At 40.7% G+C, this 14,275-nt stretch overlaps 2 protein-coding genes across 2 annotated transcripts; one reads left to right on the top strand and one right to left on the bottom strand.

Annotated features, from left to right (window-relative positions):
• Window positions 1–4,186: 4,186 nt before the first annotated feature.
• Window positions 4,187–7,472, top strand: LOC147853915 (pentatricopeptide repeat-containing protein At4g13650-like). The gene has a single exon (XM_087332556.1). The coding sequence runs from the start codon at window positions 4,262–4,264 to the stop codon at window positions 6,839–6,841; it is 2,580 nt and encodes an 859-aa protein (XP_087188682.1). The 5' UTR covers window positions 4,187–4,261; the 3' UTR covers window positions 6,842–7,472.
• Window positions 7,473–9,288: 1,816 nt separating this feature from the next.
• On the bottom strand, window positions 9,289–13,566 carry LOC147853914 (RING/U-box superfamily protein). Its single transcript, XM_087332307.1, has 3 exons — window positions 13,137–13,566; window positions 10,503–10,561; window positions 9,289–10,401 (listed from the first exon to the last, which is right to left on the bottom strand). The coding sequence occupies exons 1-3, from the start codon at window positions 13,512–13,514 to the stop codon at window positions 9,435–9,437; spliced, it is 1,404 nt and encodes a 467-aa protein (XP_087188433.1). The 5' UTR covers window positions 13,515–13,566; the 3' UTR covers window positions 9,289–9,434.
• Between the last annotated feature and the right edge of the window lie 709 nt (window positions 13,567–14,275).

The raw sequence follows: 14,275 nt of genomic DNA, 5'->3' as shown, positions 1-14,275 counted from the left end.
CCACATAGTGGCAAGCATCACTTGGTTCGCAATAAGAACCCTCCTAGCAAAGGATAGTTTAGACCTGCTCCATTGGTTCATCTTCTTGCTTAGTTTGGCTTGCACATGTGACAATTGCGCTCCCTTGGGGATTGCCCTCCCCATTGTAAATCCGAGGTACTTGAATGTCATCCCGTCAGGGACCCATGCAAAATCAGCATGGGGATGCCACCTTGGCTTCTCTTGTTCATTGAACCACAGGCCTTGGGTTTTATCCCAATTGATCTTGGCACCGGCAGCCTGACAAAAGTCTTCAACAAGATGTTCAGCTCGTTGTAGATTTGCATCATCGCCCTGCAAAAAAAGGACTGTATCGTCGGCATATTCAGATAACAGAAGATCCTCAGTCGCATTGGGGATGGGAAATCCCCTTAGTCCATTTCTTGGTGCTTGTAAGAAGGCTAAGAAAGCCTCGGTTACAAAGAGATAGAGATATGGGGCTAGGGGACATCCTTGCCTCACTGAGCGATGTAGTTGGAAGGCGGGGCCCCTTGCACCAGATACCAACATGCTACTGGTAGCAGTCCGATAGAGTGCAGAAGTGCAATTCCTCCATTGCGGGGGAAGGCCCATAGCTCTCATCGCTCTTTCCAGAAAGGGCCATAACACCCTGTCATAGGCCTTCTCAAAGTCTAACATCAGAATAGCCGAGCTCGATGCGGTGCTATCTGCCAATGCCATAACTTCCCAGAGAAGCAGCACATTGTCAAAGATACACCTACCTCTGATAAACCCTGTTTGATTCTCATGTATGATGTCCGGTAGGAAGCTTGTTATTCGCCTAGCTAGGACTTTTGCGAGTATCTTGTATATTGTGTTAAGGATCGTGATTGGGCGCCATTGGCGCAGCTCAAGGCTTCGCCCTGCCGCTTTAGGGATGAGATAGATCATTCCCTCCGCTAGTCCAGTTGGCATCACTCCTGAGGACCAAATCTCTTGAATCCCAGCTTCCACTATCGGGATAACGGTTTCCCAATGAATCTCAAAAAAATCTCGTGAGAGACCATCAAGGCCGGGGCATGCTCCTCTCCGCAAATCTCGAAGTGCCTCTGAGAGTTCTAATCGAGAAATGGGGCTATCAAGCACAACTTCCATCTCTTGGGTGACCTTGGGGTGAATGCAAGCCATCACTCTCTCAACCAGCTCCGTGTTTTGCTGCATATGCATAGGTGCGAGCAGGTCGCGATAATATTGGGTTGTCATATGCAGAATCTCATCCTTGTCCTCCGTTATTGAGCCGTCTGGTTTGCGCAGCCCTTGTATATGTCCACCACCACCCTTGGGTGCCCTGGAGTGAAAGAAATGACGGTTGACCTTGTCGTCTGTTCTAGCCCACCATGCTGCGGCCCTGCGAAATAGCATGCGGTTCTTCTCCAACTTCCTTTCCCGCAGCTTCAACTTTGCTTCCTCCAGCTTAGCTCTCGACCAATTGCAACTACGGTCTTCTTGAAGTTATGGGTGTATGGTTGTCGTCCCCTCGTCGAACTAGAATGGGACCCAAGGGATTTCAGGTAGAAACATGATGGCAGATTTCACCATTTCTTCGAGTACAACACTAAACTAGGTCGAGCCTTTCAACTACAGCTACACGCCCCCCCTACGCAATGGTTGGCGTACATTGGGCATCCCGGATGAGGTGCTCATTACCTTCTGGAAGGGTCTCTGGTGTCTCCACTTGCCGGAAGAGATAAAGTTTTTTTGGTGGCAAATCGAGCATAATGTGGTTCCAGTTGGCGAATGGCTAGGTAAACGTGGCGGCCCGTTAGGCTGCCCACTTTGCCATTCACCTATTGAGACTCTGAGGCATTGTCTATGGGATTGCCCTCACGCTCAAAAGGTATGGGATAGGGTGACTCGCCTCCTTTTGGCATGTGAAGTGGAAGGAACAACATCGTGGAGTGCTGCGGCATGGCTTGATCATTCTGGTGATAGGTGGACGGATGCCTTCAATGCGGATAGTTGGTGTTATGTATGCATGCAAGGAAAAATCTCCAAGATTCGATTTGGGAGAGGCTTGCAGTCCGCATCCCCTAGGTTCCCGGACATTTGGATGCTGATCGCAGGCTTCACCCTGTGGTACGTATGGAAAGCGCGTTGCCTAAAGGTCTTCTAGGATCTGGTGCGACCCCCGGAGGAAGTGATCATGGACATATGGTTTGCGCTTATTAGCTGCCTACGAGGGCAATTGGACGAGGTTTGCAGCCACTCCTCCGACGTGGATACTGCCCATTTGCGTTTTTGGCAGAAATGGCGGAACACGCCTATGGTGACACTAGGAGGGAGTGGCCCGAGGTGGAACTACCAGCCCCCACGTTGGCTGTTTCCGGCTCACTTACCACCCTCCCTCTGTTGTCGGCCCCAAGAGTTGTCTCGTACTAGTCATCAGTACAGGGCATTGTTTTAGCTGTTGGTACTTACACTAAGTAGTCCGTTTGAAAAGCGTTGTAACTAGTCTCAATTTCTAGGACTTGAGCGGAGGGTGATTCCCCGTTCTATGCTTAAGCCTCCTTGTACAGTCTCTTTGTAATAATCTTACCTAACTAATGGGAAAGTAGCTTCATTTTGGAAAAAAAAAAATTTGTACCCAAAGTGGGTGTCCTTTTTTTAGTTCATTAATGGTTTTTGCAAAGTAGGCATGGTAGCTCTCATTAGGCTCATATATAGTTGTTTTTCTTAATGAGAATATGACTTTCAATTTCCTTTTTCTTTTGTCTTTGAATGTCCAATGCTGATTTCATAATCGTTTAGGGACTTGTACCTCTATCTCTAGTTCTCTACCATGCAATATCCCCCCTAATTAGACCCCCATCTTTTGATTACCGTTCTTAGCATTGCCTAAATCTAAATGTCAACATTAGAGTTGTAGACCATTCTTAGGAGAAATCTTGTCAGTGTACATGCTCTTAAACCACAAGCATGAAGCATTTTCATGATAAACACAATGTGATAACTATCACTCAAGATTTGAACCCCACAAACTTGCAATGTGAATCTACATACAATTATTTGAGGGAGTGTGTGATGTCTCTTACATTGTGTATAAAGCCAATGCATCAAATTAATGTCATGCTAATTTCCTCTCCCTTTTGGACACGTAAATTGATTTCAAATTTCAAGAGGCTTCCTTATATTCTTCTTCCAAGTAGACTTGAACTGAAACCATTAGATCAATTGACTGCTACTAGCTTGCCATGAGGTTCGACTTTTAAGAGTACAAGGTAAAGGAAGAAAACCTAAAAACTGAGGAAAATAGAGATTGATGTCAAATTGCCACAAGGTTCAAACTAAAGGTTTGAATCATGAAAGGTACAACGTTTTCAAGGAGTACATATAATACAGATATCAAGATTGCAACTTGAACTTGTTAATATGATACCTTTTGACTCTTGAGGAATGGTATCATGATCTTGACAACCAATGAATGGAGAGTCTTTTAGAAAGGCACATTGATTTAAGAGGCCTAGGAAGAGGTTTAAATATGAGGCCTAGCTACCCTCATAAAACACATTATGTCGGAAGGTTGTTGTCTTAAGATACCAATGGTGCGGCCTAGGCTTTTGCCGTGACGATCATGTTATCTCTTCCAAGTTATTAGTCATCCTAATATCCGTCGGTATGGGATGTCAATGGTAAGTTGGCCATGTCTTGATCATAGCTTGTGGGTGGTCAAGTGGAACCAGTTCTTCTCTCCAATCGATTTACCTTTATTTTACTTTATTTCGGTCTATTGTTTAGTAATAGACTCTTAACAAATGGGTAGAAGTGTTCTGCTTTGACCTTACGATATGAGTTAATCATGCTTAGTGTTAATCCAAGGATAGTTTCACCTTGTCTCTTTTTGACGAACAAGAGGACACACATGCACATGCACGTGCAACACGTTGCGAATGTTCTAGGGCCCAAACAACTGCTTGTTTGATATACACAAGGTTGTGTGCTATATAAGTATGGAAATCCATAAGGCCATAGTGTTCGAACCAATGAATTGCAAGCCATACATACACCATGCCATTACGGAATGGCCATAGAGTCTCCGTGGAAGAACAAACTCACTCATTGAACTCTTTATTCTCCTAATACAAGTTTTTGAATGTTACCCCCAATCTTCTTACCTTAGGTTGTGGGCTCAAAACCCACTCACTCCCTTGGTTCTTATTGCAGTTCCACAAGAAAACAGAGCTTCAGTAGAAATATAGTAACTCTTTTCATCTTCATAACTGGCATGCCCACAAAACCATTTCATGGGTTTTCTTCTGCCCTAAGAGCTCATATCAGAAATGGTGAATCACATCTTGCACTCCATTTGTATGAAGAAATCCTGCAAAACAAGAATTCTCATTCACTCTTGAATCCAGCTTCCTTTGTGTCCTTACTCAGAGCTTGTGCTGAGCTCAAAGATAGCCAAAAAGGGTATACATTACACTCGGATATAGCTAGAAAGGGTCTTCTAGATCAAAACCTTTTTGTTGGGAATGCTTTGCTTGACATGTATGCTAAATGTGGTGATCTCAATAAGGCAAAAGAGGTTTTTGATCGCCTCCCAATTCGATCAATCGGATCTTGGAATGCTATAATCTATGGGTATGCGAAGAAAGAGCATTTTGAACTGGCTTTCAATTGCTTTGAAGAGATGCAAGATCATGGTATCTCTCCCAATGTCGTTACTTTTGTTTACATTTTGAAAGCTTGTTACTCTTTTAGATCCATAGATAAGAGCATAGAGATACACGCTGAGATTGCTAGGATTGGTCTTATGGCGAAGAATGTTGTTGTAGCTAATGCTTTGATAGATTTCTATGCCAAATTTGGTTTTGTTACAAAAGCACAAGAAGTGTTTGATGATCTTTCAAATCGTGACATAGTCTCGTGGACGACTTTGATTGCAGGATATACAAACCAAAATAGTGGTATGAAAGCACTATATTCTTTTGGACAGATGCTTAATGAAGGGATACCTCCTAATGCAGTCACTTTTGTTTGTTGCTTGAATGCTTGTACTCACATTGGATCATCTACAGAAGGTAAACAAATTCATGCCCAAATAGCAAAATTAGAGATGATTAGAGATAATATAGTGATTGGCAATGCACTAGTCGACATGTATGCGAAGTGTGGGTTGCTTGCAAATGCACAAGAAGCTTTTGATGATCTTTGCATCCAAGATGTAGTATCGTGGACATCACTTATATCAGGATATGCTAAGTATGAGAGTGGAGAGTCAGCTCTTGAATGCTTTGAAAGAATGAAACTCAAAGGGGTGACCCCGAATGCTGTCACTTATGTATGCTCGTTGACAGCGTGTGGGAGAGTTGGGGAAACATCAAAAGGTGAGGAAATACATGCTGAAACTGTAAAGAAAGGTGTGCTCTATAAAGAAATTGCTGTTGGTAATGCATTAGTTGACATGTATGGGAACTGTGGTTTGCTCATGAAAGCACAAGAGGTGTTTGATGTTCTTCCTTTACGTGATGTAATCACATGGAATGCACTAATGTCTGGATATGCTAGACATGAATATGGGAAAGAAGCATTAAAATGCTTCTCTCATATGCAGCTCGAAGGAGTTGCCCCTGATGTTAGCACACTCGTTTGTGGGTTGAAAGCTTGTGCTACCACTGGGGACATAGACAAGGGCCGAGAAATACATATAGAGATCTCCAGACGAGGATGTTTGGAAAAGAATGTTGTAGTGGGCAGTGCTTTGGTTGACATGTATTCGAAATGTGGATACCTCAGAAGAGCAAAAGAAGTACTCGATAATCTTTTGGTTCGTGATGTGATCTCATGGAACGCATTGATCTCAGGTTATGTAAAATATGAGTGTGGTAAGGAAGCAATAGCTTGTTTTGAACAGATGCAAGACGAGAATATCTCTCCAGATGCTGTTACATTTGTATGTACTTTGAAAGCTTGTGGCAGCCTTGGGGCCATCAAAGAAGGCAGAGAAATACATGTAGAGATTTCCAAGCAAGGGTTATTAGAAAGAGATAGTGTTATTGGCAGTGCATTGGTTGATATGTATGCAAAATGTGGCTTGCTTCAGCATGCTCAGGAGGTTTTCGACAAACTCATTGTTCGCGATACAGTCTCATGGACAGCATTGATTGCAGGATATGCCAATAATGGACATGGAAAAGAAGCATTGAACTGTTTCAATCAGATGCAATCCAATGGGATCAGTCCAAATGTGGTGACTTATGTTTGTGGCTTGAAGGCTTGTGGTAGTATTGGAGCCATAGAGAAAGGTCAGGAAATTCATGCTGAGGTGGATAGGGAAGGTTTGCTGGAAGCAGATGTGTCTATCGGGAATGCACTTGCGGACATGTATATGAAATGTGGATTGCTTATAAAGGCGCAAGATGTGTTTGATATGCTTCCATCTCGAGACGTGAACTCGTGGAATGCATTGATTGCAGGATATGCCAAATTCAAGCATGGGGTAGAGGCTTTGAGATGCTTCGAACACATGCAACTTGAAGGAGTTTTGCCAGATTCTGGCACTTTTGTTGGTGTTCTAGTTGCATGTTGTCATGGAGGCTTGGTGGAGAAGGGTCAAGCATATCTTGAGATAATGACTGAGGACTATGGAATTAGTCCTACTATTGAGCATCACACGTGCATGGTCTCTCTTCTTGCTCGGGCGGGCCATTTAGATATGGCCCTCAAGATGGCTGCAAAAATGCAATCTGATTCTCTTCCCCTCATTTGGGATGCAATGCTCACAGGGTGTGAAAAATGGGGAAACATAGAGGTTGGTAGATTTGCCTTTGAGAATGAATCTAAATGGATCAAAAGTACATGAATTTAAAAAGAAATTGCTGGAATGTGTACACATTGGTCAGAAATAGCTGAAGAAGCACGTGGATACCTTCAGGAAAAAATGTCATTCATCAAAGCCTTCAAAGATAGTGATACTTGAACCCTAAATATGGGTCTTCACAAATGTTCATCATGACTATGTATGTAGTTGGGAAGATGAAACTCCCATGAGTGAAGGGTGCCAAAGGGTTCAAAATCACACCACATGTATCACTTGATCTCAAAAAGGACATGCTGAACGTTTTGAATGGTATCTTGGAGGTTAATGAAAATGTGCTAATACAAAGTAAAAGGTCTTCATGCAAAATAGCACACTTATTGATTGGATCTTGCAAAAATGAGCACATGCGGGCCTGAAAAAGTCTTTTTGGCAAACATTGTCTGCAGATCCAAGAGTAGTTAACAGCTAGACATAGGCTCATCTCCATAATGGTTGCTATGAGTTTATAGTGTGTATCAAAGATTCTCAGTTGCCGAATTATTTGTTCTTTATTAAACTCAATGGGATATGTATCCTGGTTCTTAGACATAAGCTTACCACCATCATTGTTGGTAGGACTTTATGGTATATCAAATATACTCAAGGGGCAGAGATTTTCATTCTTTTAACTTCATGGGATGTGTATGCTGGTTCTTAAACCTTGAGCAATCTTGAGATGTAATTGCATTCTGATGTATGGGGTGACCTCTTTCTTTATTTTCCAAGAGATTGACATTGTGTTCTCTACCGCTTCACCAACACAAACTTCTTTCGGTCATATACAAACAAACTTCACCTTTGATATATGCTTATTACAATTGATTGTGTGAAAATTGAGAAACCCTAACCTCCAAAGCTCAAAGCATGAGCAATTTAGGAAATAATAGTCATTACACATAGTTCTAGCCACACTTCCCATTCGTGCCATACTCATACGTCAATATTCGTATCATACTCATACGTGAAAAGGCTCCAAGTATGATTGAAATCCATATGCGATACATAGATATATACATAAGCTGTACATAGTGTGTGTGTGTGTGTGTGTGTGTGAGAGAGAGAGAGAGAGAGAGAGAGAGGCAGGCTTCTTCTTCTTCTTCTGTTGTTACTATTGCCATGATTTTGTGACTGAATTGCTATTGGCCATGGCAGAAGCTACTCCTCCAACCTCCCTCCCCCAGCCCCAGCCTCAGACTCAACCTCTCCAAATCCATCTGAACCAACCACCGCATGAGCGGACCCCACTGATTGTCTCTTGCCATGCTGAGCGGGATTGTGTTATGGATGTTTTTAGAGCTGCCATATCCCAGCGAGTTCCTCCCAGGACCATTGCCCTGTCCACCAAGCAAGATGCTATGAAACCTCAGAAACAAACTATTCCTCACCAAGATGGGAATCAAATTTTGGAAAATGGTCTTTGAACCCTGTTTCGCACTTCTCAGAATTCTGTTTCACTCCTCACTGCTCAGACTTCAGTTCGTGACAAATATCAGAAAAAAAAGACCCAAAAGGAAACAAAAAATCCAACGAATGTCGCGTATCATACGCAAACATATGCTTCATGACGAATATCAGAAAAAAAGACCCAAAAGGAAACAAAAAATCCAACGAATGTCACATATCATACGCAAATGTATGCAAATGTTCGCAAACGTCCACCAAATTGGACATACGCAAATATTAGGAACTATGATTACACATCACTAATAACTATATTGCACCATTCCATCTGGTTTTCTCAAAAAACTAAATGTCCACCAGATATCCATTTTTGGAAAATCAGTTAATGAATTCTTAAACAATCATGAAGTAAGAGCTCTTTTTACAATCATAATAACACTCATTTCGAAAACTACTGAATCCATTCATATGCAGCACAGAATTTCTTATTTGATTTTCGATCAAATGTGTACATCCAGTTGCTTGGTAAAGTTGGCTTTGTAATATTATTTGATTTCCATGCTAATTATTATATTTCCTGCAGGTTATTTTGTAAATTTAATTTTGTTCAATTTAACCATAGTTGAGCAACATACAAACTATAAACATGTATATATGCAGATGCATAAAAACCCCACACATCCATGAATGTGAAACGCTAACTTATCCCATTTTTAAAAGACATTGAGAATGTAACTTTAAATTAGAGGGAAACATGAAGAATCACACACATCATAAAGTTCAGATTATTTTATCATATTTTATTTACCACCACAAACAAAATAGGAAGGGTTTTCTCAGGGTAAAAAACATTAGAAACAAATATGTACATAATAATGTGAGTGGGGTGCCCAAGCTCATATTAGAATAAGAATTATGATTGAAACTGATTAGATGTAACCTTCTAAATCCAAGCTCAAGAATTTAAGCCTAATTTAGGAAGTGCAAATAACATTTGTAGACACCAAGTACCATTAAATGTAAGCACATTCCACACTAGCCACTAGCACTGCCATTAAAGATTGAATTAGAGAAAAAAGCCCAGATGTTGGGCATAGGCATCATGCACATCACTGAAAAGTTCAGATGATTTCACTGCACCATCAACAAAAAAAGAGTCTAAGGTGGGGCATTAATGTATATATGTACACAAAAATCATGTGGGTGGGGGTGGCCAACCCCCAAAGTTCCGATTAGAATCATAACCAGGGTTGCCACCTGGCCACATATAGCCTTGTGAATCCACCATTTGGGGATCGGCAGGAGGAATTATACCTTGCTCATATTTTCCTCTTTTAGGTGGTGGAGGAGGCATAAGTGGTGGTGGAGGGGCGACAGGAGGAGGCCGAGGAGCCTGTGGTAAAGGTGGCGATGCTAACAAATGTCCTCCAGGAGGCGGAATCTGGTAAGGAGTATACATGGGTTGCATACCTTGCCCTTCTTGTTGCATTGCATAAGGCGGCATAGGATATTGCTGCGGTGAAAACATAGGGATCATACCTGGCTGAGTAGCTGGCATCATCATCATCATCATGCCTTGTTGCATTTGTTGTTGGAGTGGAGGCTGAAGCCCTTGTTGTTGTGGATCTGGTTGAGCTTGTTCCTCAAAATGATTCTCTTCTGAAACTTGTTGCCTATCTTGTCGCTGCTGTCGTCGATGTCTATCAATATTAATAATATTATTATTAAAATTATTATTATGATGACTTGATGATTGCTGCTTTTGATGTTCAAATTCTGGCCTATTCAGTTGTTTCTCATCCAATGTAGGTGCAGATATGCTTTGAGGAATTGGCCCTCTTGAAGATTGACTATCCAGTGTTTGAGGGTGTGATTGCCCTGTTCTCTGTTCTTGCATTGGTAATAATTGAGCAGTGGCAGGAGAACCTGAAAACGTTGAGATCTGAATCTGTGTCTCTGATGACAGCCCTTTTTGTGAATCAACATCATTTTGGCTTCTTTCTTTATCATCTGCGAGATCTATGAGGTCTACATGAGTTTCCCTAACATGAAGTTGAAAATCTTGCCTTTTTATGAATGATCGCAAACAGCGGGGTGCACCACAAATGAAAATGCCATCAAGAACCTCCATCCTCTGTATGCGTATTACTCTCTCTCCACAACTACATATATGAAAAGAAAATGTAAATAGAAATAATCTGTCTCCTCTCGTTTCTCCTTAAGATTTCATATATTTCGAGATAACTGGCATTCAAACACTTACAGGTAACAATTAGAATCTCTTCGCGCACATGTCAGGCAAAAGATGTGTTCACATGGATCCTGAAAAATAGAACCTACTTCAAATGACACAGTTGGAACATAAAAATTACTCCATAAATAGCAATCTAAAACATGCATCTTCTTAATTTGTTTTGAGAGTTCCGTGTTCATTCTATAACTTAGTGTCGCGGATCAACTTCAAACAAAGTGCTTGGTGAGCTTAAAAATCAATTGTCTATGCTTGACATCAGGATGCCATGCTTTATGAAGCACATAACATATATTCTTCTTCTTAAAAACCTCAGCTCAAATACCATTCTACAACCACAATGTTTAAGATTGGCTCATAGCAATTTTGTCGCACAGAAATTTCACAATCTACTTTAGAGCACCAAATCATAATTCTAGATTCAAAGCTCTAAAAATGATTTTAGAATTGTTATATAATACCCCAGCAGTATAGCACACATTCCCAGCATACGAGTCGCTATCCATTTCAAAACAGCTTACATCTTGCATAATCCCATTAGGTTATCATATTTTCAAGTAACAGCTAAGAGATCCTTGAGATTAGAAAGATTTGAGGGAGAACGTTTATATAATCATAGAATGCACATAAAAAAACAAAAACACAGGGTTTAGAAACTCCAAAAAAGTCTATCATAGCAACCACAACACATGTTGCAATTGTGGTTTCATTGGGAAGAGAACATGTTTCCTTCCAAAATTGTTTATGGCTGGCTGAGTATGCCCATCAATCTTTGAATGTGGTAGAAACTCCATGCCATGTTTCATGGACTTAACATTACTCTATACAAATGTTGATACATGAGCCTTAAAAGTCCCTTTGTACTCTTGAAATAAAACATTAACTCAAATAACTGTTGTGTCAATATCAACCTGTGGAGAAAGGAAGGCATTAAATAATTAATTGGTTATACGTACATTAAAGTTAAAATGGCTCACTGTTTTACATACAGCATTCCCTATATACAATAACTTTTCAATCTTAAAATGATCCTTGCCACTCTTTCCACTCTCACACGCTTCCCTTGCTCTCCAAATTGGTTGTGGAAATATCACAAGCTTTCCACTACTTTTAACCTCTTCATTGTAGACGCTGACAAGGAGTTCTATTCAAAGACTCCCAACAATGTCCATTATTGAGCACTAATGGCCATGCTATTATGTTAACACGTCTATTTTGTGTATGTAGGTATATATGTAATGAACTAAACCGACAAGAAACATTGTATATGACAGCATACTAAAACAAAGAATGACATGTAGATTAGAACCCAAAAACAGAAAAATAATTCTCACTTAACACATTAAGGCCAATGTATTACAGAGCAGTTAACCATCTGTTCATTCAAATTATGATTGGTTTATTTTGCTTCATATTTGAGGCCTTGATGATGCTCTGCATATGCTTATTGTTAATAAGTTATCTTGTTTATAATCTAGAGGAAACTCCCCATTCAAGAGACTGTTTCTCAACAATGAAGCTAGATAAGGCCCCCTTCAAGTTTTTCTCTCTCTCATGTAGCAGTGGTGACAACAGCTTAGGACAGAGGATATTGATGCCATCAGACAGTTCATGGGATGATGGCACACGTTCATATTTTATTCTTACCTAGCAATATAACATACGGATTCCCTTTCATTTGTAATCCACTTATATCTACCACATGTATTGCGCATTTGATGATGTGCAAACCTTGGTCTTATAGATCATTTTGTCCTCCAGAAAAGGCTAATGATATCATATTGTCCTCCTAGTCTAATGGCATTCAATACATTAAAAAATAGAAACTGTAATTTTCAATTAGGTCTCACAGGTCTGTGGGCTTTTGGAAACATTACTTTGTCTCTAACACACATTTTTATTTCAAATGCCCCACTTACATCAAGGAGAGTAATTTTTCCTATTTACAAAACTTTTGTTTTATTTTTATGGGACAATACCTTGAGATATTTACAATGTAGACGCCTATTGAAAAACCTACATTACAATAGATCTTTAAAATGATCATGCAGCTTAGACTATTCCCAAAGCATTATCTCACGAGGATGGTTTCCAATTGATATTGTGAATATAGCAATAACCTGAACTCGTTTTCGTGTTTATCTTCCGATCTCTCTCTGGTACTGTGGGCAGGTTCACTAAACTAGTTACATTCATTTATTTAAGACAACATTTCATGACTTTCAATCTCATAGGACATTTTAGCCTATTAAAAGACACTTATATCTTCATTTCTTTCTTTCTCTATCTTGTATCTTGTTAATGCAGCGCCCTAAGACAACATTTCATGACTTTCAATCTCATAGGACATTTTAGCCTATTAAAAGACACTTATATCTTCATTTCTTTCTTTCTCTATCTTGTATCTTGTATCAATGCCATCTAGAGACACAAATACGAGAAGTACATAGAGGTGACGTTACGAGAAACATACAATGAGAAAAATGGGACTACATCCTCTATATCAGCAAAACAAGAATATCTTCTTGTAACTCTCTTCATGGGTCTGCCCCATAGGTCATGTTTCAGGCCTCACGATTTACATTCAAATTTCAATACCATAATCTCTATCTCTACCCAACAACACACACGCATACATGTACTCACCAGGCGGCCATAGATAGCGATTGGGAAGTCGCAACGGACACAAAAGTGGACCTTATCACCGAGGCGTCGCCGAGCTTTGCGACCGAGAACCTTAACGAGAGTGACATCGGGTACAGATCCCACACCTTTAGCGACAGGGAGGTCTGAAAGAACCAAGTGATCGGGACAAGAAACGGTTATGGACTGTTCTGTAATCGAAGCAGGGATTCCATCGATCGAAGAGGAAGCGTGTCCGAGAAGCATCGAACCATCTCCTAGTCCTCCGCCTCCACTTTGTCCCCCTGCTCCTCCTGCTCCTCCACCACCACCTATCCCTCCTCCTGTGGATATGGCCCCGACACTGGAGCCTTTACTGAGGCGAATGGTGAGGTTCACCATGGCTGCTCTGCACCTGCAGCAGAATCAGAAGAAGAAGAAGGCTGAGACGAAGAAGAAATAGTGATGGAAGAAGAAGAAGAAGAAGAAGAAGAAGAAAAGCCTTTAGGTTAATAATATTCTTCGAGTACCCCTAGTTTTTACTTAATTCGAAAAATGCCCCCCATGACTTGTCCCAAGGTAAGGTTATCATTAGAAAGAAAGAAAGGAAGGAAGGAAGGAAGGAAGATATATTAACGTCTTCTGAGACCCAATTTGGCCCATGAGACAATAGGTTACAACAAAATGGGACGTGTACCGAATTGTCAAAAATAAAAATAAAAATAAACTTAGATAAAAGAGTTCTAGTACTGTACAAAATGTGTTACGGTGTGACATGTTCTATAAAGGAAATGGCCATGTGCTAGGCCTAGTTTCCTTTTCATCCAAGTCTCTTGAAAAGGAGCAAGAGATCAAAGGGTTTCGATGTGGGTCTGGCCCATGGTCCCCATGTAAAAGGTACCCCGACCATAGCTTCTAGGTGGTGTAACTCACGTTCCCGTATCTTCTTAATTGCTTCTACACAATGAGTGACTTTGAGGTCCGACATCCGAGGGCGTTTGGTTGTTCTTTGGTTTTCTGCTTCAACGAAGGAGAGGCCAAGTGGTGCATGTTTGTCCATGTTCATTGTCCCCACCTGTCCATGAAAAAAATCATTGGTTACATATTGGTGGATATTAGGAAGGTTATGATTAGCATTTTATAGCTTATTCTCTTTATGTTGT

Source organism: Azolla caroliniana, unplaced genomic scaffold (genome assembly GCF_043228905.1).
Source record: "Azolla caroliniana isolate FFs.n. ecotype wild unplaced genomic scaffold, voAzoCaro1.0.p SCAF_16, whole genome shotgun sequence".
Lineage (NCBI taxonomy): Eukaryota > Viridiplantae > Streptophyta > Polypodiopsida > Salviniales > Salviniaceae > Azolla > Azolla caroliniana.
This window is presented reverse-complemented; position numbering and strand designations above follow the sequence as displayed.